Below are 26,994 nucleotides of genomic sequence, written 5' to 3'. Positions count from 1 at the left end.
TTAATGAAGGTCAGAGGACCCAAATATTGTTTACAATGTTATTGATCCTACTTGACTTTCTGGTGTTCAATACCTTAAATATTTGTTTACATTGCATGAGAAAGGTCAAAAAAGTATTTAGTATTGCAACTTCATCAGACTTGTGATGGACAGTTATAAAGATCCACAGATATTGTGTTTTTCATACCACACATTCTTCCTTCTCAAAACCTGGCCCACATTACCCACAATGCAACTCAACCACCAACAGTTTGATCTGAGGTTCGGGTGTGTCATTCTAGTAGTAGCTACTGTAGCCTCGAGCTGTTAGCCTCAATCAGAGAGCGAGCTACAGAGGTCTGGTAAGCTCCCGCAGATCTTCTTTCATTTTCAAACTTCAAACTTCAGGCCTAACTGACACCGACTCGAGCAACATCACTTGAGGTTATCAGACTTTGCAGAGCCCCTGAAGGCTTCGTACACACCGGTTTTCCCTGTAAACAGAGTTTGATGTGTAAGCTGGGTGGAGTTCCCCCTAAAACATTCTGTGTAAAATTCAACAATTAAAAAACTCACATGGAACATTTCCAGAAATCATCGACCATCTTTAGGTCAAACTGCTGCTCATACTTGGGTTAAACAGATGTATGACAATGTAAATTACTTGAACATGTAACTATATAATGAAATCCAATGCAACAACACAATTAATTTGAACATTAATATCTTTACAAATGCAGTATTTTTGGGGGGGTTGTACTGGATTGCATCGTGTTGTACACACGTCTGTTACTCTATCGACATGCTGGTGTTATATGTTGTAAGAAAATTACATTTATATGTTGTATACAAATAATCAGTAAAATAAATGACTGACATGCATCGTGTGTTTCAGTTGGTAACCATTTATAAATATGTTCTTTTTTTCCAATACATAGGTTTGACTGTACAGATTACAATCAGTTATCATGAGATAAAAACACATTCTTTTTTATTGTTTTTAATTAAACTTTTTATCACAGCGATCTGAAAGCTCACATTTACAGACAAGAGAACTCTGCTCAGCAAGCAAATACATTAAAATAAAATAAAAGAACCTTTTTCGCTTTTGTCTGGTGAGTTTGAAGGAAAATGATAAGGATAGTTCAGGGATAGCAGTCTCCTTATCTTGATCCGAACATTGTATCACACACCAGAGGTCAGAACACTGCTATACATGTTTCTGCTTGAGCTCATGGAAAGAATAGAACATGCATCAGACTATTTACAGCAAACTAATATACACAGACAGCTTGAAACCATACACCCTCAAATATCCTCAAGTTAGAAGTCTCATTTAAATTAAGTATAATACAGTTTATACCTTCATTTCTGTAAAGATAAGTAGGGCATCTCTCTGGTAGCAGGTGAAACTGAGAATGGACAGGAGACAGTCAGGAGGTCTGTCTCTCTTTAGATATTCTTTATCAGAGAACCAAAATAAAATGTTACAGACAAATGGTCTATAACTTTTCCTACATATACAAATAACTTGAATATTCTCATTATTCCACTTTCTCTTTCACCCAAACTCCAAATATGGAGTTTCTGCGTATTGAAACCTCAATCATTCCTTTTTTTCTTTTTTTGCAGTAGATTCGACTTAATTTCAAGATGTGTGCAAGACCAGTTAATTAGACTGGCTACTTCAGAGTTAGAGGACTGTAATGGATATTTTTTAGGATGTGGAATACTTAAATATGATAGGCCTTTAAACAGACTTGCTCTACTATCGAACCCGAGCTGGACTGAAATATCTGAGTCGGTATATACAACTTGTGCTAGAAAGTCTATACATCTTCACCAGTTTAAAAACATTGTTTGCTCTTCATATTGTCATTCATCACTGCTTTGTAAATCATATAATAATAGTGTCTATGATAGTCTTGTATCACTGGTCAGAGGTCTGACTGATCACACACCCACTTTCTCCAAATTCAACAATCATAACAACAAAGTAAGTAAAATACATAAAGTGCACCCTTAGTTAAGAACTTAACAGGCATTTTTAGTGCAGAAGTGGCAGAATAAAAATGCATTGTGGGTAAAAAGAAACGACACAAAGTAATGCAGGAGAAAGGGAAACGTCTGTAACAGTGGTCGTGTATGCATTTGCTTGCTTTTAATCGCTGAGCACTATCCATGTTAACCCATCACTAGCATATGTACTGTACGTTCTACTCTCTCTCAGGAACATACAGCGTCATTGCGTTCGGAGGAGGGACAAAGGCGAACTTTGATACTCTTGCCGTATGATAAAATCACCTATGACAGGATTTTCTATTCATCATTTGACCAGCATCAGACAGTTAAAAGATGATTCAAAATCCCTAGAAACAAATGTATTGCACTCAACATCTATTTGTTTTTGTCTAATACAACAATCTGTCCTCAAAACAAGTTTTATGAATTCTGCAAAACAATCATATAAGCTTGTATAAAACTGTAGTAATTGATAAGCAGAGGGTTAAGCAAGTATTCAAAGCTGTCTATTAACAGGACGCTGGTCCAGTATGTCAGACTGCAGCCATGACAGTTGGTTTAACTTCACACTAAGGCATATCATGAGATCTGTGATACCGTAATGATACAAAAAGAAATTTAAAAAATAGAAAATTATAATGGACATATTTGAACCTCAGAAATGAGGTGAAGTTTCTGGTTTCAAACATGAACAAAAAGGGATACAAAAATAGAAATAGGGACCATGTGAAATGTCTGGATATTCGCTCTGACACCAACATTTGAATACCAGCTTAAAGCTTGACTTTTGTCCATTAATTGACTGACAGGAAATTAATAGCCAACTGTTTTGATAATTGATTAATAATTGCAGTAATTTTTCAAGCAAAAACATTCTCTGGTTCTAACCTCTCCAGTGTGAGGATTTGCAGCTTTTCTCTGTTTTTATATAATTGTAAACTGAATAACTTTCAAATTGTTCGTCTGACAAAACAAGAAATTTGAAGACTTCACCTTGGACTTGAAGGTTGGTTGATAGGGAAAAAAACCTATCAAACAATAATCTGCAGATTAATTGATAAAGATATTCATTGTTATATGCAGCCTTTGTTCAGATAATTCAGGACCTATTGTAGCATAGAAAGCATTTTCTTCCATTAAACCACAACAAAATATTTTTATTTTGACACAATAGAGGCAATTATATCATTCAAAGTTGGTCAATGTCCCTCATCCCTTACCCTGGATCGGTTTTTCCACATCCATATGACTAGCAGTGGGACACAAAGGCAGGGTTAACAGAATACAATTCAAACGCAAACTATGTTTTGTTTTATTTCTATGTACAATATATAACTTAATTATAAATATTGTCATTTTTCTCTAAGTACTGAGCTGTTGAGCCATTTGTATTTTCTGAGCAATGTACAGTATTGAACATATAATATTGTATTACATAGAATAGAGCCTACTAGCAACCTTGGTTAAGAGCACACTTTGAAAGAACAGAAGATGGATACAGAGTCCACAAGTAGAGTCCGATGATTAGTACTTTCACTCTTACAGTCCCACCTGTTGTGTTAACTTGTGGGAACTTTGTGCCACACAACATTTTGGAAGTGCACTGGTCTTTGATTCAGTATGAGATCAGAACTTAGGACCCTCCTGTTATCCTACCTGTGTGCAGAATATGATAATGAAATAATTGTTTCTCACTGTTAGTTATGTTTTTCATATAAGATAATGTCTAATACCCTAAATGTGTGTGTGTGTGCCGGCTGTGTGGTTTTCTCTCTGAATGGATCTCTCTTGTGAGTTCTTTAAGGTGAGTTTGTCCATGTCACATACACAAAGGTCAGCAGCATCTGCTGTTGAGCTATATATTTTTCTCCTCTCACTCCCACGAACAAGCCCAGTCCAACCAACCAATCACAGACAGACCATCACACATTCGACTCCACAAATGGTCTCTTTGGTTTGATGGGGGAGGTGGGGCCTTGGGTCCGGGAGTCACGCGAGAGCTGGCGGTACATGTTGTCCTGGTAGGCCTGTGCCACGGGCAGAGTCCTTGCCACCTTCACATCCGGGTAGGTGGGCACCTGGCTGACCCGCTCCAGGATGTCTCCACCGCCGCGGGAGCCGTTGGCCAGCTTGCCCAGTGAGGGGGGCTGGGTCTGGGAGTAGTAGTCCTCCTCCAACAGGTGTCCATTTTGGGCGTTGTTTGTCTTGTTGTAGTAGGCGATATTGCCCAGCGAGGCGGGGGGACTGTAGGTGGAGCCTTGCTGGACTAGCTGGCCAGGCGAGGTGGGGCTGATGGCTGAGTCCATGGACGTCATGGCCCTGGACCGCGAGGGCTGATGCAGGTACTGCTGAGTCCGCGCCGTCTTGTCTATGATGCCCATGAAAGGTGTGTTCCGAGAGCGTGTGGTCTCGCCCTGATACAGCCCCCCACCACCCTGGGAAGGAGAGATGGGAGAGATGTCATCACAGCTGCGCTCATATGTGGCTTGCAGGGGGATCTCCATCTGCTGAATGGAAGAGGAAGGCCTGAAGCCCGGCGCCAAATTTGAGGTGGATCCAGTTGAGATGTTGTTGCTTGAGGGGGAGAATCGAAGGCCTACGCTCTGAGAATGGATGAGAGGCCTGGGGGTGGGCACGTGCTGCTTCATCTCAGTAGTATTGGCACTGACGGGGCGTCTCACCATATGGGGGATCTCGGGAGAGCCCAGCTGGCAGGGGGGCATGGCATTGGCGCGCTCCAGTACGTGTTCAGAGACTGGGTAGTAGGCGGCTGACTGGCTGCGGCTTATCTGAGGTGTCTGGCTGTAACGGATGCCCCCCGGGCCCCCGCTGCTGGCGCGGTAGGCAGAGGAGGGGCGCTGGGGTAGATCATCCTTCAACAGGCCCGACTCCATAACCCCTCCTCGGCCGCCGTGCTGACAGAGGGCCCCAGAACTGAGGCTGGGCTGGACCTGGGGCATTGACCGTCCATCCAGGGAAGGCTGGTATACCAGCCGGCTCTCCACGTCTACTGAACCCCCTTGGTAGCGACCACCAATGGAGTGACCCATCTGGCCACCATAAATGCTGTTGCCCATGACATTACTGGGCTGATTTGTGCGGACTATTTGGGCTATAGAAGGCTGGAGACGAAGCCCTTGGGCTTGGTGGTGCTGGGAGGACAGAGAGGGCTGTGAGCTCAGCTGGAACGAACGCTGGCTGCTCATTTTAGAGAGGGGAGATTTGGGTCGGCCCGGGAGCTGCTCTGTCTGGTAGCGCACAGGTGACCCAGACTGGGACCTGTACAGACAAACACTCTCTACTGGTGGACTGGATCTGTACTGAGCTGCCCGACGTAAAGGGGAAGGCGGTGGGCTCTGGTGATCCATAGAAGGTGGGCTGAAGCTGTAGGACTGCTGGTGCACCGGGGAGGTATGAGGCGGGCTGTGTCGGTAGTGCGAGTTCTGATGCGTCGGGGAGAGGGAGGGCGATGTGGGCTGGTATGTCCCGCGGGTTGGAGAGGACATGGAGGAGGAGGTGGGGTGATATTCGTACGGCTGGCCCATGGGTGAACCTCCAGCTAAGTAGATCTGATCTGGATGTGTGGGGGAGAGCGGTGGGCTCTGGATGATGGGAAGGCTGGAAGGATTGCTGTGAGACTCAGGAGGGGGCAGACCCACAGACATTGCCTCCAGCTCCTGCTCCAGGTAGTCCTCATCCTCAAACAGGTCCTGAACGGGCTCCATGTCCTCCAGACGGGGCTCGGGGGGAGGGGGAAGAGGCATGGACATGGACAGGGACTCCTCCTCATCTGGGGGAGGCGTAGGAGGAGGGGAGGGAGGAGGCTCCAGCTCCAGGTCCTGCTGCTGGTGCTCCTCCTGGTTGAGCTGGTGACACTCCTCCTCCACCCTCTGGAGCAGCCGCTGGATCTCTCGGTTGTTGGGGCACTGCTTTATGGCTTCATTCAGGTCCTCTAAGGCTTCAGGAAATTGTCTGTAAAAAGGAGAATTAAAAATTAATATTATTTTTTAGGGGAAAGTCGTATATGTCTAAAATCCAGGATCTGTCTGTGCAGACATGCAGAACTGTATGGACAAATATTCCTGTAATAGTATTTCATAAAAGGAGTGTACCTGCTGCTACGCTTGGCGCGTGCCCTGGCATAATATGCCTCATACGATTTTGGTTTCAGTTCGAGTGCCTTCGTAGCAAATTCCTCAGCCATCCCAAAGTCCTGAGGGGGTTGAGCAGAAGACATATCAAAACAGGAAAAAATGGTCAACAGCATTATCCCCATTATGTTCAGATGTATGATAGTGTTTGCTTTGGTTGTTTAATTTGATAAATGTCTCAAAAGTTAATATAAAAGTCTGCTTTAGTAAAGTCCCTGAAACTGTGACATTGGCATTTTTCACCAGTCACCTGTCTTGGCGACTTACGTTCATTTTCCTCCGACATCGGGACAGGTTGAGGAAGAGTGATACTTTGAGTTCCCTGAATGTCTTGAGGTCCTCGCTGAAGCCTTCGCGTGGAAACTTTTTGAGGGCATACTGATAACGCTGCGCTGCCTCCTTCACCTTCCCCTTCTGTTGGACAAACAGAAAGAAGTCTTGTTATCCTCCCTTCACATTGAAATAAAAAGCTGATCTGAAACCTTCACAATATAAACAAGTTAGACAAAAATATGCATTATTTGTAAATTTGTCTGCTTGTGAGGAGAGACTATTTGGTTGTTATTGACAAAATTATGTATTTATTAAAATCCTGCATGCAGAGTCATAACATGTATAATTCTAAGACATTTAATTTTATAACTTGTCCACACAGATATACAAAAATATTTATTATGTCACATCTTTAATTAAAACAATGAGATCTGAGCTTAAGACTGCAGTGCCTGTTCTCTGACCTTGTAGAAGCTGTCCCCCTCCTCGATGAGTTTGCTGAGCAAGATGATCATGATGTCGGGTTTGGAGGTGGCCATGGCCCATGTGGCAGGACCTGAGTAACACAGGAAGGAGCAGATGAAAACAGAAACACAGTGAGAAAGACACATAGAAATAAGCAAAGGAGGAGGGAGGAAGGAGCGACTGGGAGTCACACTACATACAACATTAATAACAGGGATGAGGGACAACAGCCAAAATGGGGAATGGAGAAGAAAAGACAGGCAATCCACTGCAGAGAAAAGATTACAAAAATCTGCTCTGACACCTCAGTGACCTCGCTAAGGGGACATAAGACCTGGGTCAGATACAATTTGCCAATAATTATTATGTTTTCTTTAATCCTGCTGGGAGTTGCCTAATTAGAGTGCAGTATGAGCATATTTTGAATGATTATCCAATCGTTGATTAAAATGAACTGTAGCAATTATCTGCAAATACGTTCTGACCCAGGCAAACCCAGAGTAGATGTAGAGTACAAAAAAACAAACAAAAATAAATCACGCTGTCATGTCTGTCTATTGAGACACATTTTCTCTCTTGTCAAGAAGTGCAGATGTACAGTAATTCTTTGTACTACTGACTGATTCAGGGATGTGATCAAGAACAGCAGAAAAGCAGGAAAAACTACCAATAATCACAAATGGGGGTTGTGTATTTAAAAAAGAAAAAAGGAAAGAAAAAAAGACACTTCATCCCTGCAGACTGTCTTATGACTGAAAAATCAAACACAATCCCTTGACTAAAAACTGATGTGTCTTTTCTATATCTGCGCAACAGCAATCCTTGACACATGTACACACACACCACAGAGATGAAAAGGAGGGAGGGGGATCTTGCACAGGGAGACACAGGGCAGGTACAATAAACAAAAGAGGCAAGCAGGAGGCATATAACAGAGCTCTGCAGGCGTTAGCTGTCCTCTGAGCTGGTGGTGGTGGTGAGGGTGAGGGTAGGAATGCTGCTGACTGGCCTAGCTGACACTGAGGAAACGTCTGGAAGATGAACGATGCACAGTACAGTGGTTTATCACCTCAGTCTGTGGTGGCGGTGGTACAGAGGAATTACAAATACATGCATTTTCCGCTAAATCACTACCACGCAAGTGTTACTGAGGGCTTCCGTCATGCATCTGTGGAATGGAAGGTCAACACCTCGATACGACGTCACAGGCTGGAGGCCGGGCATGCTGTCATTAACCACTTGGATGTTAGCATCTACCTCTAGGCAATCCCGACTGCATCACTGTCAGTGCTAATACCTTTGCGTGTTATTATTTGTCAGTTTGAGAAGGTTTGGGTAGCTAAGCTCGCCTGCCGACACTTAGGACGACACAGACAACACAGAGAGAGGAGATAGAGCTGTCAAAATGCCTGGTGGGGTGAGAAGTCGACAGCCTTGGCTTTACCTCGGGGCCGACTGGGCAGCGTCTGACATCCTGGGGCCGGAGAGAGAGGCGGGGGATAGGGCAAGAGAGGGGGAGTATTGGGTGAGGAAGGGGGGAAAGGAGGAGGAAGGAGGTCATGAGCAAGGGAAGAAGTGTAAGTGGGAGGGCAGAGCGAGGGGGGGAACCAGAGTTGCCAGAGAAAACAGAGGGAAACAGCGAGAAGGTGAAAGAGAAAGAGAGGTGATGGCAGTGGTGGTGGAGGAGGAGGAGGAGAAGTGAGAAAAGGAACACAAAAAAAGCAGCAGTGAGAAGCGGAGATAAGTGGCTCAGCAAAAAAAAAAGAAAAGAAAGAAAAGAAAACATAGATACCAAAAAGAAACACCGCAAGCGCTAATAACAACCTGTCTCTGAGCAACCGCAGAGGAATAGAGAGAGAGCATGTGATTGAGGGAGAAACTGGGAGATAGCGTGAACGATAGAGACAAACAGAAGCACCGAGAGAACATGACAGAGATAGAGAAAGCAAAAAAACAACACAGCGGCAACAGTTGTACAATAAAAAGAAACACATCGGAGCCATAAATAGTTGAGGAGGAGAAGCACGATGCAGCAATGAGGAGGGGTGCGGATGACATACAGTAGCAGGAAGTGATTTAGGCTACATGGAGACACAAACCTGCATCCATGGCTTATTGCAAATGCTACAGTGCTCTACAATGACCAGCAGGAAGTGTGTACTTAATAGGAAGTGCACTTTCGTCTTTGGATTCTCCCTTCAATGTCTTTCATGCAACTCATGCTTGAACTCCAATGCATGACCTTTTCAACCAAAACACAATCTCAAATTGTATCTCATTTCGCTCGCAGGCAAATAACCTTTTACATGGCACTACAGGACAAGGATGCTGCACTTAGAAGAGGTCTTTTGTTAGCTAAATGGTTGGCTCTTCATTCTGTCAACCTGCTCTTACCTATCTTGGCTCCTTTCTTGAGCAGGGCGACCACCACCGATGTGTTTCTGCAGCCCACCGCCCTGTCGAGAGGACGCATCCCGCTGTAGTCTACATGCTCTATCATGGCCCCATGGTCGACCAAGAACTGGACCTGAAAAGAAAATGAGTGAGAATAGCTGGGGGAATAACCTATGATATGGTTTCAATAAACTGTATTATATCACTCATCTGCTCCAGTTAGAATTTCTTCTTTATCACATTAAGAGAAGTGCAACATCTTTCAAACCCAAATTGGCTCTTGGAGCGAGCGTTTGATGCCAGATTTTGTCACTTGACAGTGTTATACTGACACATTTCAGGCAGCACCAAACAATAATTAAAGATTCCCTCCAAACATGTTTTTTAGACACATACTGGAATAATAATTTGTGTTTGATGGTGTTTTTCCACAAAAATCAATCAACTACCTTGTTGAAAGTTCCTACTGCTCCTTATCCGACCTCATTAAAAAGTCCATTCTCAGAGGTTCCATATCACCTGTATAAGCTGGGTATTGACTGGGTAAAACACAGCAAAAGTCCGAGTGCAGCCCTTTTCATTTTTGGATGCCGTCTTTCCCATTGGCCGCTTACCACTTCAGAGTCACCGTAGAAGGCAGCCAGGTCGAGGGGCGTGCGTCCGTTCTTGTCTGCGTGATCTGTGGCGGCTCCACTCTCCACCAGGCAGCGGACGACAGGTAAATGGCCTTTCAGACAGGCCCAGCTCAGAGCGGTCAGACCCTCCTTATCCATCAGAGACAGAGAGGCTCCTGGGAAAAGAAATGGCAGCGATGACACTCTGAATTCTTTTATACTGCTAATTTTGGCATCTACAAGGAGATTTTTCCTTTTCCATGGATGTGTCAAATCTGACTCTACTGTTTGTCTTTCAGATCTGTGTTTGCATCCATTCCAAACAGTGAAAAACACACAGGAATTGCTGTCAAAAAACACTGAGAGCAGTAGCATAGTGATTGGAGTTAAGACGACATGTTTAACAGAGTAAATCAAAAGGATGCCCTGCATAAATCTCAGTCCTTTAAACTTACCATCCACTGTCATTTTTATTTTTATAATGCATTTCTTACATTACCTTCAGGCTCTGAATACCAAAGACCAACATAATTATTTCCTCAGTGATTAATTTACTGAACATCTGTTGAGCTATTTTATGTTTACAAGGTTCTCTTTGTATAAAGCCAAAACTGACCCAAAATTTATTCTAAACCAAAGTTTTTTCTCACCTTGAGCCAGTAAGAACTCAACAGTCCCCAGGTGTCCCTCTGAGGCTGCCATCATTAGAGGAGTACGCCCCTGCTTGTCAGCCAGGTTGACATCTGCGCCATGTGTGAGGAGTAGGTCCACAATCTAAAACACCCAAACACAGCACCCATGCCATTACATAACAGCGACTGGACGTCTTACTTGCCAAGTGTTTATGAGATGAAGAAGTTATAACTTAGTAGCAGGTGAGCCCTAACCTGCCAGTGTCCCTGTCGGACAGCGCTGAACAGCGGGACGATGCCTCTTCTGTTGGGCTGGGCCACCGCAGCACCCTGTTCCAGTAATAGACGACAAACCTCCAGCTTCCCCCGACCAGAGGCTGCAGTCAGAGCTGGATGTACAAACACACAATGAATCAGGGATGAGATAAGGAGCAACAGGATAAAACCATTGATTGCCTTTACGCATGGGTCTTTCACAGACTTGATTTTTGTTGGGGTTACCTATTAAATATTATTAATAACTATAACTGATTTTTTTGGGGACATTGCAAACACAATATTTCACATATCATCACTGTCACATTGTTTTTATATGCTTCATACATTTGATTGTTATTATGTAAAAATGCTTCAAACACAACATATGTTGATATTAATTTTAAAGTCTTGTTTAGAAGGAGGAGAGAAGAGAAGAGAAGAGACCCTTGAGACTTGGGAGCAAAGGCCTTTAAAAAGACATCTTCTCAAATGTAATAATTATAATTGGAATAATTTAAGCAGAGTGAACAGATCTTTTATAAGTAGAATGGTAGCAGCCCTAGAGGGGTGACCCTGATTTCAACTACAGCCCAACCAATACTGGAGTTTAAAAAACGTTTGATAGCTTGATAGGGATCCCTGAGTTGTTGTTGTTTGTTTTTTTTCATAATTATGACCAAGATATACTAAGCAGGAAATTTTATAGTGTAAAAATCAGCTTTCTGTATTCTTTGGTGGACAAACTAGAGTATGCAATGGTAACACGCTCTCCAAATGACCTTTTCTGTTCTTGTTTCTAGTTGGCTGATACATACACTGACACCGATATATCTGCAATGAGAAATATCAGCTGATTTATTGGTCAGGCTGTAGTTTCAACTTATTTATTCTATGCTGGGAGAATGCTTTGATCCACACAGTTCAGTAAGTGTATCTGCACATGGCGATATACATACTCTCCCTCTGGCTGTTGTTAAGAATAATGCATTTTCAGATGACCTATCCAGCAGCACTGTGATTACAAATTATCTTCCAGAACAACTGTCATCCCTCTGATCCCTTATAAACAATGAAACTACAGCTGAGTGAGTACCCCTCTTCAGCTGACAGTGAGAAGCTTTCCCAATACTGCATCCGGAGAATAATGCTCATAATGAGGTTTCAGAGCTTCAGGTTACAATAATACATTACATTTCTCAACACCCTGCCATGGGGTAACCAGACTAGTCATTTCTAAGCACCCTGGATCACACTCATTTTTTTTCCCCCTCCCCCTTCTCTGTGTGAGCCCAGCCCTGTCTGTGCTCCAATGACACCACTGCACTGCCATCAGCATCTGACGCAGCAGCAGCAGCAGACACACAAGAACGATCTCTCATATCCGCACTGCAGCGCTCTGCCTCGCACAGAAAAACCTTCTCAAAAAACACTCCATAGATTAAAAAAACACTGTCTGTATTGTACGTCTCAGTGCAGACTACAGTTTGTTTTTTGCTTTTGTCCAGGGGATTTCATGTGAGCTATTAAGCATTCACAGCCATCTGTCAGTATTGAATTCAGGGTTTTATTGGTGTAATGTCTGACTAAAGTAGGCATTCCCACCTGTCTCCCCCCACAGGGTGTCAAAGTTATTGATCTGTGCCCGCTCCACCTCCTCTTCATCTTTCTCTGGCAGGTCCAGCAGGTAGGACACAATCTGATGGGGGACAAGATTCAAGATGACACAGATTAATGTCCACGTTTACTTTAAATCTCATTTCATTTTTATATCAAATAAAAATGAAAGATAAAAAAATGAAACCACTTGTTATCATCAATCTACTTTTCTTTTGAATGTAATTCTATTTAGCGTAATCTCATCTAAATGGCAAAATTTTACATAACTGACATTCATCGTTAGCAACTACATTTACCACCAGACTTCGGTCAATCAGCTGTTGTAACAAAATAGTCATTGCTCTAGCCCATTTAAGAGCCTAAGTAGGATTTACCACATTAGGATAATTCATACATGGTTCCTTTCTCCTTTAATTGGCCCTTTTTACATTCCCTATTTGGGTGTAAGTGGTACTGGTACTCACATTTTGTGGAGTAAAACCTGTTACCAATATGCAATATGCACAGCATCACTAAGAAAACTAACCCCTACGCGTCTCTGCAATGAGCTGCAATGAATTATCATCAAAAGCTAACATTTGTCAACATTTTAGTGCTGTCTGATTCTTCTTGGATCCCTGTTTTCTCCTGTGACCAAACGAGCAGCTTTGGCAGCTGTTCTGGTATTAAAAATGGCTGACATGCTGCAACGCAAGCTCAAATGAGAAATTATAAGCTATTAATTATTTTATTGCATTACTGGATATATTGTATCAACAACCTCGGTGTAATTGCGGTGCACAAAGTCATAGGATGTCACAAAAATAAGTAAATCTAGCCTCTTCACATTTATTTTTCTTTCGCGGGCTTCAAAACCCAGCAAAAAGTATAAAACTTTAAAACTCCAAAAGGCACAATAATCAATATTAGTGTTGGAGTTAGAAGTGGTTTTGTAGCTGTAGTAGTTAAGGAGGTTATTTTAAGCTCTTAATAATTTTTGCTTTAAATCACTTAAGATTCAGAGTCCCTAATTGGGGCTGAAGAATTCATTATGACACACTGGAGAGCATAATAATAAAAACCATTAGACCACTTTCACCCCCATCGACCTCTACCCTCCCTGCTGTACCTCTGTGTATCCCATACTGGCTGCAGCGATGAGGGCCTGCTGGACTGCGTGGCTCTTGGTAAAGGCCGCTTGTTGTTGGGTTTGTGGTGACTGCTGCTGCTGTGGCCCCATGCCCCAGTCACACTGGATGAGGAACTTCACCACTTCCATGTGGCCCCTCAGGGCTGCATGAACCAGAGCGCACTGGCTGTTCTTATCCAGGTGGTCCACCTGTCAACGGGACATGGATTTAATCAGGAAAACAAATGGCAGGGGGAAATTGCACATGGGGCTACAATTTATCTCCCATTATCAGATAATACAGCACACCTCTCCCTCTCCTCATGCCATTTTCCTTCACACACCTTAGCTCTCCTGCGGCAAAGCGCAGTCACAATGGCCATGTGTCCCCCAGCTGCGGCGTAGCCCAGTGGCGTTAGGCCGCTCTCTGACGGAGCATCGACAGATGCGCCGAACTCGAGCAGCAGAGCCACCATGTCCATGTAGCCCAGGTGGGAGTGGACACACAGGACAGGGGCATTGTTCAGCACCTCCGTACGATAGTTTACATTGGCACCGCCCAGCATCAGCAGCCGGCTCACCTGAACATACACAGAATGAGGAAACAAAAAGTTAACATAGCACAGTGTGGCTTCAAGTATTGAAATATCCCAGTCCAGAGAGAGGAAGATTTCCGTGAAGCATATTTTGAGAAGCAGTCTTGATTTGGTACCCAGAACATGTTGAAATATTCTTCAAGTATGACTCGTCTGTGCTGTTACTGCCTGTACCTTGATGTTGGGAGTGTAGAGGTTTCGGAGAGAAGAAAGTGCAGCTGAAAGGCCCTCTGTGCTGTAGGATATCCACAGGCCTTGCAAGATAGATGAGGAAACCCCGACTTTCTTGCTGAGACCCTTGAACACAAAGATAGAGTGTAAATATTCATTACTTTGGAGCCAGACCACAGCTGTGTGGGGGCGTGTGTGTGTGCGTAAAGATGTGTGTGGAGACAAATAATGGTATACCTTGAAGATATGTGCTTTGAGGATGTGATGGCCCAGCTCAATAGTCTGCTGCCTGTTCAGCTTGTTCTCCTGCCGAGAGAACCAGAAGGCCAGTAGTGTGTGACCGCTCCTGCAGAGAGGACAAACACACAATCTTTCAATACTTCTGACTCATCAGGTCATTATATTGTGTTATCATCTGCACAGTTGGTGCAACCAGTTTTTAATTATAATACAGGAAATAAAATAAAAATCACATTTCCTCTGTTAGATAAACATAATGTACCTGCAACTAGAAGAGACATTTATTTTTATACACAGTTAACCACACAGTCATGGCTGTGGCTAAACCTGTTTTCTTAAAAAGTCTGAGCATAAACCATCTTTCTAAACATAAAGTATGATAGCTTCCAGAAAGAGTCCCTCCTCTCATTCTCCTGCCAGGCCTCACCTTGGATCGCAAAGGAACTTTGTCTTTTCTCCTTCTTCTCTCCAGATCAGCCACTCCCTGAAGGAGGGGTGAACAAACATCCTGGTACCATCCCTCCTCTTAACCAGGAAGACTGACAGGTTGTCTACACGTTGCTGGAAATCCTCCCAGTCCAATGTGCCCTGCAACCACAGACAATGTTTCATTGTTATTTGTTACCTAAGTCTGGGCCATGCTGATATTAGCCAGAAGTCATGGCATGGAAAAACTTACTGCATTACAAATTGCTTGTGGAAGTTCCATTTCTATAATAATGGATGAAATATTCACAATATACAAATCCTCTTTGTTTCATATTGATAGCAAGCTGAAGACTATTGCATCTTTTTGTTTTCCAGTAAAAATTGAATATGATGTGCATTTATTGTTTCTTTTCATTGTAATAAAAAAGATAAATGCAGATTGCCTAATTTTTTTTAAAGCCCCTAAAAACTTCTCTGTAACATTAAATATTCATGAGTAAATAAGCAACAACTGAAGTTAATATAAACACTGTTTATTATCAAATGAAACTAACTAACATCAGCAGTGTGTGTGTGTGTGTGTGTGTATGTGTGTGTGTGGATGTGGTCTGATCATATTTTAATAACAACAAAACAAGCCACCAACAGTATCAAACTAAATTTGTGCACACAAGTATGTGATATAATTTTTTCAAGTAAGGCCAGCTCATTTTGATTAAATCACTATTTTAGCTCAAGGATGGAGTAAAAATCACAAACCAGCAAGAGAATACTTCCCAAGTTAACTAAACCCACATTTAATACATCTAAAAATGTTGCTATATATGATGTATTTTGGTAGACTTTTGACTTATAACACATCAATTCCATTAAAGGGCCTTAAGGTCTGGAGTTTTGTATATTTTAGGATGACTACCTGCAGTGAACCAGCGTTGATGGCCTGATATATCTGCTCATCAGTCAGCGGGTGAAGCGAGGCCACGGCCACGTTGAGCAGAGGGAGCGCCCGCTCGAACGACGACTGCGTGGGGAAGCGCATGTTGCACTGCAGCAGGTACACCTCTGCCAGGTTGACTGGAACCACCTGAAGAAGGAAGGAGAGAACCTGAATCGTAATGCCGACTTCCTTTGGATGTACTCTACAGAATATGAATAATGCATTATGTTTGTTCAGTGCATCTTCAACTATTCCACGTGGTCTTCCTCAGAGCAGAGAGTGTGAATTTTTAAGTTGTAATTTTTTATGGAGTCTGGAAGCATTTCTGAATACATGAAATTAAATTAAGCTGGTGGTGTAAGATAAAATATTTCGTTATGAAATGCACACTAAAACAATTGAACTGCATTATTTATCAAAAAGGTGTTGGGCTTTGACTTTTAAAAAGAAGATTTTATGAAACTACTCTCACACAAAGCATGTCGGGGTGCAGATAAATGTATGTATGCCTTTCATGTGCTGCTTCGCATGCAGCACTATATTTAGTTTAGATCAGGGATTTTCAAAGTCTGACACAGCGGGCTCCCTCAGACAAAATTGAGACAAGTGAGTTCCCCTAGTTGCTATGGATTCAGTGAGTTACACTGTGGGGCTACAACTTGAGCCTATATCTTTTTACATTTTGGCAAACTGGCACTATTAAAAGTATGCCGAATGAGCTATTAGCAGATTATTGTTTGCAATGTAGCCATTAGTTCAGACCGCTGGATTACTTTGTTACTGAAGAAAACCTGATGATTTTCAAGCAAGTTCTGGAGTTACAAGAGGCATCTTTTTGTATGTGATTTCTTTGTGATGGACAGAGATAATATTCTTCAGAAAGAGTAAATCACACTGAATCCAAAAATATGTTTAGCATGTCTGTGTGTTCAGATTTCAGCGAGTTATGACTCCGAGTATGATTTCGGCAATCAGGCGGCAAGGGTTTTAAAATACCTTAACTGCCTTCATGAGCTGTGTGTCACAGCCACTTCTGCAGCTCCAACTGTTGACTGTGTTGGTAAGTGGGACAAATCAATGGGCCAAACTACAATAACCAAGTTCCAGCTGTTTTTTCGAACACGAGCACGCACCTGTCTCTTTCACTTCAAGTAGTGTCTTTCACCTCTCCTACGTGGCCCCCGGAGTCTAAGCTAAACCTGAGAAAGCCATTTCAAACCAAGCAATAACTCCTATAATACCTTATAGCTGGAGCTTTTAAGAACAAGGTAGCCCTTCTCGATGAGGTCAAAGGTGAGCTTGAGGTACAGGTAGGAGCCCTGGCTCAGAGCTTTGAGGTGGGCGCTGAGCTTGCCGAAGGTGGTGTTGTCCATCTTGCCGTTGAGTGAGATGTTGTTCTGAATCTCTGGGCTGCTGTGGATGCGGTGCAGGATGTAGCCCTGCAGGTCCTGGTCTATGGCGTCATTCTCCTCTAGGCCGTCCAGAGAGATGCGGTGGAACGGCAGCGCATTGGTAATCTCCTGAACAGTCAGAATCATTTCAAGAACTCGTCAAGAACTTTTTAGTGATATCTTGCCTACCTACTTACTCACTTAGGTAAAATGATTTATATAGAAGGTCAAAAATAACATATAACATGATATGAATAACTAGTCTTTTTCTTCCTCGTGAATGAAAGGTAAAGGGAGACAAAGATAGCAGAGATACAACAAAAACATTTATTTTTTATATCCTCTGCACAAAAGAGGAAAAATGAAAAGGTCAGAGACAGAGAGGGTAGAGTTGCATTCAAAACAAATCCAATATTTTCAGGTAGTGACCTCCAGTTGATGCAACAATAACCTGCTGTTAATGTTGATGTAAAACCCTCTTAGCTCACAGTGGTAGCCATAACAGAATAATACAATAAAGTTTCTGTTTGAGACCTTACATTTTGAATTAAAAATACATAACCTTTTGAGTTAGATTAAATATAAAAGAGCGGAGGAGCAAATACAAACAGTGGGATATAGTGACGTGGCTACAATCTGTATGCTTTCGTGTCATTTACCTGCAACGTGGTTCTGACTGTAACCACCAGTTTGAGCCAAGGAGGGAACTTGTTGATGGTTTTAGTGAGGAAGGACACGATGGTGTCTCCGTAGTCTGGCTTGTGGAACTCTGCCTCGTTCAGACCGTCAATGAGGATGATGAGGTCCTCCTCAGAGTTGATCTTCCTCTCTGAAAAATAACAGAACAGACACCATTTAGCAAATTTATAAATAAAAATGTTGTAATGAAAAACAATCTTTAGCTTGAAGGTTCCTTTTTGTCCTTGGAAGTAGCAGATTACTTACTAATATAAGTTGATGTTTCCAGAGCTTTTACCCACATTTCATGGCCTTCCTTAGCAGAATTTTGGAAACAAGTAAGTTGGACCTATTTTTTGTCAAACCTGCCTCTTGTCCTTAATAAAAGCTTTACATTTCTGGCTAAGCTGCAAGGTTATTTTTCACTTCCCATGCAATTAATCAATGATCACAGATTTAGTTTGTTATCTCTATTTAAAATGAAAACATGGGACGATATTACCCATGAAGCTCGGCTTTCAAGTTTGGAGGTTTAAAAAAAATTCAGTTCCAGCACTGAGATTAAGAACTTTGATCTGGAGTATATTGAGTACATTGTACACAAGAAGCATCTAATATCATGCACCAAGGATTCGAGTTAAAGAATAAATTGGATACTGAGGTCTGAAGAGGCATCAGTAGCACTGTGTTTGAAAGTGAGGCCAATAACTTTAAATTATTACAAATTCCAGTTTATTATGAATATTGTGAAAAGATTCCGACAAACAGAGCCAATAAATCAATGTTATACCAACTGAACAGCAGGCAGAAAGACTTTGAAAGGCCTTTTAACAATTTAGAGCTATAGATTACTGTAGTTCTGATTGTTTTTGTTTAAACATATGAAATGTTTTTATTCGATAGATTTTTCGCTCCAGGAGAGATAAATACAATGCAATGGTTTTCCTTTTAACCTTTGAAGAACGCACATTTAAAAGTCAGCTCATGAAATAAAGTTTACTCTGCACATCTATCATTTTATAGTGCTTTTAAAGTTTTTTTTTTTGCATGATACTATACTTGTTTTCCCCCTTAATTTCATTCTGTGAGTGCTTTGATCCCTGTGTTGGTGTATAAACTTCAATTTAAATCACTTTCACAAGCAAACTAACTTGAACAGACCCAACTAATACCTCCACTTTCTGGGAGTTGATACTGTTTTCGACTGCAAGTGTATCACCTTTGTAAAGTGCATCCAGGGGCTCTAGGACCCCCCTCCTGAAGGAGGCCAGGGGGTCCTGGACGCAGGAGCGCAGACTCAGGATGCTCTGTAGGTGTGGCTCCCTCAGCAGCTGCTCCCTGTAGGCAACGAGGTGCGGCGAGCGGCACAGCAGAGCCGCCACGTTGTGCACAAACTCCGGCACCAAGCAGGTGTAGGCGTTATCTGCCTGGCAGTAGTGGTACGCCACCACCTGGGGGCGACAGAGAGTTGGGAGAAGATTGCAGCCAGGTCACTCAGAGAAATAGAAAGGTGAATACTTCTATTCCCATTCTAATAATCCTAACCTTGACCAACCTTTGGGTATTGCAAAACTGATTGAAGATCAGTGTCAGGGAGCATGGGAGCCAGATGACACACTTTTAGAAATAACACTTTTTTTTAGGGCAGAGCTAGTTTTCCCAGCATCTACTACAGCTACAACTCATTTGGGATTGAGTCAACTTCATGGTGGATGATTGCAGTATAATGAAACATAATACTTCTCGTTTCGCTGTACGGTTTCAGCTATTAATAATTCATCGCTTCCGGCTGCCAAGAGAGACTGATTCGGAGTTAGCTCATGCATGCTCATGTGTTGGATGATTGTGGCACGAAGGAGTCAAGCGTTAAACTGTCATATTTCACAGCTACGTACTCAAACATGTTTAAATGAATGATTAAGTGAGTGGATAAATAAAAAGTCTTTGCATGGACATGTAGTGACGTTACAGAATAGTCCAGGGCAGGTAAGTTTTCCGAGAGGTCAGGCAACAAAACAATAGCAGCAGGTGTGACCAAGCGCTCCTGGAGAGATCACAAAGAGGTTGAATTTTCAGAGGCGGTGGCAGCGATCAGAGGGCAGTGACGAAAAGGGACTAATCAAAATGGAATGCAAATTTTTGGTCACAATGGAATAGAGGACTTTAAAACAAAAGGGGTGAAAAAGGGAGTGAGCTCAATTATTAATGCACAGAGTTAACAAGATCTAATAGCTTGGCTGGGAAATGGCTTTCTGCAGGTATAAATATTTCATAAGGCTCCCTGGCAAAGTTGTTTTTTCTTTTTTAAACACATCTGCATAATGCATCAGGCTGGGACTGGGGATGCAGATGGCTAAGCAGCAGGGGAGGGGGGCCGAGGTGCAACAGCAGACAGGAAGAAGAGAAGTAAAGGGAGCCGGTTTCACACATTATATAGGTTTACATTACAGGTTACAACAAGTTAAATACTACAGTTATATTGTTTGAAAAGCCAACATTTAACACAAAACCTTGAAAGTGAAAAAAAAGAGGTAAAAACAAAGCCCCAACTTATCTCTGCATGTTTTGAAGTCGACCACCTCAGGCGCAAACCATGTGTGAGTCCATGACAGCTTGCAGGTGGCATAAAACTTTGACTTTCTTTCAAAAGCTTGAAACCGTATCATTTTCACAGAACCTGAGCCGTGTTCGTACTTGTATTGTGTAAAGGCAATTTCAAAAGAGCAAATAATTGGCTATCCTACCACCTATGTTGTCACTAATTGAAAAAGAATTAAGACATAAAAAGGAGCCATTTAAAATTATCTTGCAAATTTTCAATTACAGACTGAGTGAAAATTTTACCCTGAACCACAAAAACAATGAAAATGACACAACGGAAATTACTATTATACAATGGCCATTTTAGTGACACAGCAATATTTCCTTTTAATAATCATGTATGTAGTGCTACTCTTTGATGAATAAAACACTGTGAGAGGACGGGGTTTGTGTACTTATCTTCTTGTCAATATATGCCAATCAACTCAAAGCTGAAAATGTCCTATTAAAATCTCTACAAGCACACTTATTTCTACAGCAACTGGCAAAACAAAAATAATATGATAATAATAATAATATGATAATTTGCATTCGAAAAAAAGACGCCAATGGGAGGAGAACAAGTAAAACACACACCAATCAACCTTAAGTATTTAAGTACTTGGAGACAAATGTTCCACTCACATTATTTTGGAAATGTGTGTTGTCTGGGAATCAGAGGCTGAAATGTAAATATGTGTGTGTACATGGTCACAGGTGTATCGGGTACCTGAGATGCCAGCCTCCTCATGGCTTCTTCCTGACGTCGTCTCATCTCAGGGGTCCCGGGACAGCTGCCTCCGCCCAGGGTGCCATGAGTGGGCTGGGGCTGGGTGAGAGGGAGCCCCTCTCCATCTGGACACAAGACAGCACACCACATTCATGCAATCTTTTCACACTGTTATTCTCACAACAAAGGCTGAGGTGAGATTGATTTTAAAAATGGAATTCAGGGCTGAATCATGGTCTTCAGTGGTAATCAGAAAGTCTAGAAGCAAAACAGGCTAAGAAATCATGCGTAGAAACAAGTGGATGCCTACGTTTGGGTGAGGCCTGAGGGCTGTCGGAGGCAATCTGCCTCATGCGGGTGCCGTGGCAGCTGAGCGCCACCAGACGAGATATGATCGCGGTCTTGCCAAAGCCGATGTTGCCTACTACTGCCACGCCGCGGTTGGTGCTGGCATTGGGACTGTTGAGATGGGCATCGATCTCCTGGAAGAGCCACTCGCGACCCGTGAAGACGGAGTCCATGGTGATGCTTGGCACCTCAAACAGCAGAGGTTTGAGGGCGATGTCTTGAGGCCGATAGGGTGCAAAACGCACTGGCGTGACATCAAGAATTGGTTAGTTTTATTACTGTTAAAAACCACATTTATGTACTTAGTCTCCTCATTACAGTAATGCATCTGGAAACTGAAACAGGGTGAGTTATGTATATAAAAAGTTCCTATACTAACATGCTAATAATACTCAATCATGGGTGCATACATACTGGAGCCTAATGATTAACAAAATATGTACAAAAACACCCACATATATATGCATAAGCAAATATTGCATAATTTTTTTCACATACAATATTTGTGTTCTCAAATAAGGAATATCTATAGTTTAAATGGAATGTTAGTTGCTTTCACTTTGACATTGCTGCATTATATGGCCATAAATTCAGCACCAATTTCTTTTACACATTTATGTACAACAAAATGTAAAATTTAAGGTTACAAATATAAAGATTAAAATAAAGGATAAACAATAATATTCATGTTATTTCTCATTGACATCCCTGAAAAAACCTAATAATCTACTGGAAAGTGCTCCTTCTGAGATTAAATATATTCTGATGATTGATGAATGATTTAAATGTAAAAGGTATATTACTGTGCTCCAGGATTCAGTAGCTAACTGCACCCTTAAAGCCTTTAAAGATATACGGAGGGGCGGGATATGAAATGTCCTCTACGGGTTAAATTTGAGCAGGTTTGGAAACTACAAAGCTAAAGATGAAATGAAGGGATAATATATAATACAGAAAGCAAGACAATTCATGCTTAGAGTTCAATGGGAGTGACTACTTCAACAGTCCAGACTTGTGTGTTTTAGATGCATTTTGTTGCAAAAGAAAATTTTCAAAAAGTCAAGGGGAGTGACTACTTTAACAACCACTGCCGACTGTTGATTTTACTCACTAGAGGGAGTCATTAAACTAAAGTCCTCCAGAGGTTGGGCATCTTTTCAACAGAACATATGGACCATTAAAGACTAATGAGGGTAAAATGAATCTGGTATGAACTTCTGAAGCCGTGTGATAAATTCAGTGTAAAATTTAGTCGGCTGCTTCTGGGTGTCATCTCCTGGGTGCCGTCTTTAAAACCGACTTGAGCTTTGAGAATAAAAACATGCTCTCTTCTATCTGGTGTGTCATTTTCTTTAAATGTTATATCAGCATCTGGTAATTAAGCCTGATTTAGAATGAGAGTGGTACGTGAATAATCCAAACACTTTGCTGGCAAGAGTGTGCCACTCTCGACTAGAGCACTTTGACTTGTAAAGCACTAGCCAGCAAGCAGGGCGCCAGGGAGCGGAACATGCCGCCTGATGCAACAAATGAAAATTAAAGTGACTTACGTGACTGGGATTGCCAGGCATGGGTGTTATTAGCGGAAGCTGAGACGAACAGCAAGCAAAAGACAGAGGGAGACAGAAAGAGAGTGAAAGGAGACAGAGAGTAATGAGAGAGGGGAGAAAGAAAGGCAGTGAGGACAGGAATGAAAACTGGCAGCAGTGTGCAGTGTGTCAGAGCACAAGGCAAGGTGTAGCTCAACAACAAAACCCACAAAAAAAAAAAGAGGAAGCAGCAATAGCATCAGCACATCATGATGTCAGAAATACGGGGAACCACCAGACCGGGGTCGATTCCTAATTGAAATCCTTTGAATTACATCAAGCTTATTCCTTAGCATGTCAGTCGGAGAGGCTGGGGAAGGCTTGCACTTTTGGGAGAATTTAATTGGTTCCATTGCGCCGGGCAAGATCAGTCAATCCCAATAAAGATAACTGAGTCCAGTTCTAGTAGTAATTCGACCCTGGATGAGTGACTCCAACCTAAACTCCAAATACTACTCTGCGTGTATTACAGGCTGTTAAAGTCAGCCACATTTTAGCATAAAGTAATCAACCTTGATACAAGAAAAACCTCAAATTTGTCCTCGGACAAGCTGTAAAATCGGATTTTCTCCTCAGTCTGTCTTTTGGTTCCTTTACTGAGGTTAAATTTGATCAGATTCTTGCAGTGTGCAGTGAGAAATAGCTGCTTTGTCAGATGATAGCCAGTGCAGTGGTTCATTTCACACTCTGCAGCATATTAGCAATGAGCACACTGTGAGTCACAGCTGTAAGAAATATGTATCATACATTAGACTGGTCCGATAAGGTGGTGAAAGCCTGCAGAATTTTTGTGTGTCGGCAGAAATTTCTATACTGTGTGCAGGTACAGTGCTGCAAAATGTATTAGGGGGGCAGGGAGGGAATGATTGTTGCATTAGAGCTGTATGTCTTCTGTAAACGACTCCAGTGTGCTGATTGGGAGCATTGCTACGTAACATAATGAGCTGATATTGCTCTTAATGTATTCTTTTACCACACAGCACTCCAAAGTGCTGTTGCAAGCAGGACTTTTTCCTTTTTTTTTTTTCCAGGAATGCTAATTATAATCGCAGGGTGAAAAGAAATGCGATGATCATGCTGAGAGGAATCCTACTTATAGAATCAGCAAAAAGTACAAACAGATATACCTTGAAGTGGGTGAAAAGCTGTCCTCATTTTATACCGAGAGCAAGGCCAGCACTGCATTTTACTGCACTAAGCTCTGTGCCAGCTGCAACCCGATGTAATAAAAGACATTTCATCCATATTCCCTGGTCAGATTATTTTACTGCTAACACAACAAACACACACAAATAAACACACACATTCAGAGAGAGACAAAGAGACAGAGAGTGTCTACTCTATTCTGTCTATAATTCACAAAACTGATGTAATTTTCTTCCAGTTGTGTGTCACGCTGTAAAAGAATGAACCTGATGCAAGACTGGTGATGGGATATGCAAAAACTATCCAATGCTGCCATTTACAATACCATAAGCTACTGAAGTAAGAGGCTAAATAGCCACAGCTACTCTTTTTTAAGTGGCGCTAATCCAATTATCTTGGGGGTGACTGAATGCCAAACGTGCCTGTAAAGCTCCTTCCGTCCTCGTGGAATTACTGAACACGCCCTCGCACTATCAGGCACCATCCTCCAAATGGCAGAAACGATTACAACGTTTTGTGCGCAGTAGGTCGTGCAGCCACTACTGCTCCACTGTGTCAGGTATTCCAGGAAAAACATGGCAGCCATGTTGTGAACGGGGGCTGAGGGAGTTGTTTCCGGGACGGTGAACGCAAATGTGTGTGCGTGTGTGTGTCTGTGAGAGAGAAGGATGGATGGATAGCAGTTGCTCATAATCCTGCCCATAACACTCCCCCTCAGGCGACGTTGAGCAAGGTATCACTGCACCTCCCTCCCCCTCCTCCTCCTCCGCCACCAACCCTCTATGGCCAGACGGAGTGAGAGTCTCAGACGTTTTAATTATTCACCAGGTGAGGATGACTCACGGTGGCTGAACAGCCTTGAGAAGGAGGAAGAAGAGGAGGAGGAGGATGAAGATAAGAAGCAGAGGAGAGGAGCAGAGGATGGGAAGGAGGGGAGGAGAAGAGAAGGAGGAGGAGAGGAGGGTACAGCTGGCACAGAGGTGGAGGAAGAGAGGAAACGATGGGAGGAGGAAGAGGAAGAGAAGCGGTTTAGATGATCAGTCTGTTGTGTTGAGAGGGGTCTGGGGAGTGCAGTGGTGGGTTATTTTAGGTCAGGTGAAACACTTGATGTAGGAGTTTGTGAATGTGTGACTTTTGTTTTTCTGCTGGCTTCTTCTGCTGTCTGGTTTTTCAGACATACAGTTAAAATTCCAGTCTTGTGACAGTGGATGTCGAGCTACAGCTAGCATATGCAACACCAACAGGATCTTACATAATTTCTGTTTTTAAAAAACTCTAATCTTACGTAATTTTCACAGTAGGCTTAGAGCAACAATAAACCTGAATGTGCTTATGACTAACACATTTCTTCAGAAAATGTACTTTTAATCTTTCTTCAAACTGTAATTTTAGCACATGCTATTTGACTTTCTTTATGTCTTGCAGCCAAGCAATGGAGAAAATGTATGTCAATCAATATATAAGATGCTAAAAGGAACCCCAAGACAGACCTAAATATCACACCTCAAATTCTAGACTGTTTAAATGAAAAACTACTGTTCAGATTAAGATGAGAGAACAAAACAGATAAAGGCGGTGTTCTCAAACAATGTGAATAACAGGTGATAAAGGCCAGATAATCATCTGAAACTCGTCACTGTCAGTTGAAACTTGCCATTGTCAGTTGTTTTGTTGCAAACATGTTCATGCACCATCATCAAATCTAGACTGTTATCTAACTCACTTGGCTATGACAGCAATAGGGGCTTCTCCTTTAGTCTGTGTTTTTGGTAAATGAATGTTTACTATAAACAGAAGTGTAATTCAAATTCATGTAGATCTAAAACTGTATTTTACAATGGATATTCATTAAGGCTGCCCTCATTCTATATTTTTCTTGTTGCCAACAAATCCCATTAAAAAGATCACACCTAACAATTAAGGATGTCCCGATTCGATCGGGGACGATCAAGGAATTTTTTACCTGATCGGTATCGGCCATATTGAGCATAAACCTAAGCCTGAGCCTTTATCTTAAGATAGGTACAAAAAGTTTTGTGCAGCAGCCTCACCCAGCAGCCGCAAAATAGGTGCAAAGTAATCCTCTGAGGCAAATGTGGCTGTCAAAGTAGGTCCACTAAAAGTGCAACTAACAACATTATGGAAAAGGATCCTTACAGAGACCTTTTTATTTAGGTAGAAACAGCTGTTAATATCGTGCTCTCTTTAAAGCCCTCAGAATCCATTGACAAAAACAGTAATTTTACCTTCAGAACACAGCTGCCTCCATCAGTTAGTGTGTTTTGTTGTGATTACATGACTCATTTTGAGTGTTCTAGTTGTACTACAATGCTAGTGAAACTATATAGAAATAAATAAAAATCGGATCGTGACTTGGTATAGGCAGATAATATGAAATGGCTCGGATTGGGGATTAACCTTTCAACAATATACAAGTCTTTTAATACTTTATGACTTCCCTGTCTGTGGCAGTCAGCGCCAAGCCCATGTGTTCCAACTGGAGATGTACAGTAAATATTAAATAATAAATATTTGCAAATATATAGCTCCATTTTTAAAAAGAGGCTCTTTCCTAAAAACAAGTCTTTTTTACAAACGTTACTCGTACAGGAGTAAATAGTGCATTTGTTGGGGAATATTTTCAGC

General features: G+C 42.1%; 1 protein-coding gene across 6 annotated transcripts in view; it reads right to left on the bottom strand.

The window, feature by feature from the left end:
• Positions 1-864: 864 nt before the first annotated feature.
• Positions 865-26,994, bottom strand: part of tanc2b (tetratricopeptide repeat, ankyrin repeat and coiled-coil containing 2b) — a 136,152-nt gene continuing 110,022 nt past the window's right edge. For 3 of the 6 annotated variants that reach the window (XM_035660543.1, XM_035660565.1, XM_035660574.1), the window contains 21 exons: positions 23,164-23,202; positions 21,576-21,857; positions 21,266-21,390; positions 19,175-19,406; positions 17,937-18,106; positions 17,128-17,406; positions 15,866-16,033; positions 14,948-15,108; positions 14,518-14,626; positions 14,284-14,406; positions 13,858-14,094; positions 13,514-13,723; positions 12,391-12,484; positions 10,786-10,919; positions 10,549-10,672; positions 9,899-10,074; positions 9,285-9,417; positions 6,890-6,981; positions 6,420-6,566; positions 6,114-6,214; positions 3,924-5,973 (listed from right to left, as the gene is read on the bottom strand). In XM_035660543.1, the coding sequence (XP_035516436.1) occupies positions 3,924-5,973; positions 6,114-6,214; positions 6,420-6,566; positions 6,890-6,981; positions 9,285-9,417; positions 9,899-10,074; positions 10,549-10,672; positions 10,786-10,919; positions 12,391-12,484; positions 13,514-13,723; positions 13,858-14,094; positions 14,284-14,406; positions 14,518-14,626; positions 14,948-15,108; positions 15,866-16,033; positions 17,128-17,406; positions 17,937-18,106; positions 19,175-19,406; positions 21,266-21,390; positions 21,576-21,857; positions 23,164-23,202 (5,186 nt within the window). Of the gene's footprint in view, positions 5,974-6,113; positions 6,215-6,419; positions 6,567-6,889; positions 6,982-9,284; positions 9,418-9,898; positions 10,075-10,548; positions 10,673-10,785; positions 10,920-12,390; positions 12,485-13,513; positions 13,724-13,857; positions 14,095-14,283; positions 14,407-14,517; positions 14,627-14,947; positions 15,109-15,865; positions 16,034-17,127; positions 17,407-17,936; positions 18,107-19,174; positions 19,407-21,265; positions 21,391-21,575; positions 21,858-23,163; positions 23,203-26,994 lie in introns of all 6 variants that reach the window. The other 3 variants (XM_035660551.1, XM_035660582.1, XM_035660557.1) reach the window with 3 other exon arrangements.

The sequence above is a fragment of the Morone saxatilis genome, unplaced genomic scaffold (genome assembly GCF_004916995.1).
Source record: "Morone saxatilis isolate NCDOM2014 unplaced genomic scaffold, NCSU_SB_2.0 Contig1, whole genome shotgun sequence".
Lineage (NCBI taxonomy): Eukaryota > Metazoa > Chordata > Actinopteri > Moronidae > Morone > Morone saxatilis.
Note: the sequence above shows the minus strand (reverse complement) of the source record. Positions and strands in the feature narration are given on the sequence as shown.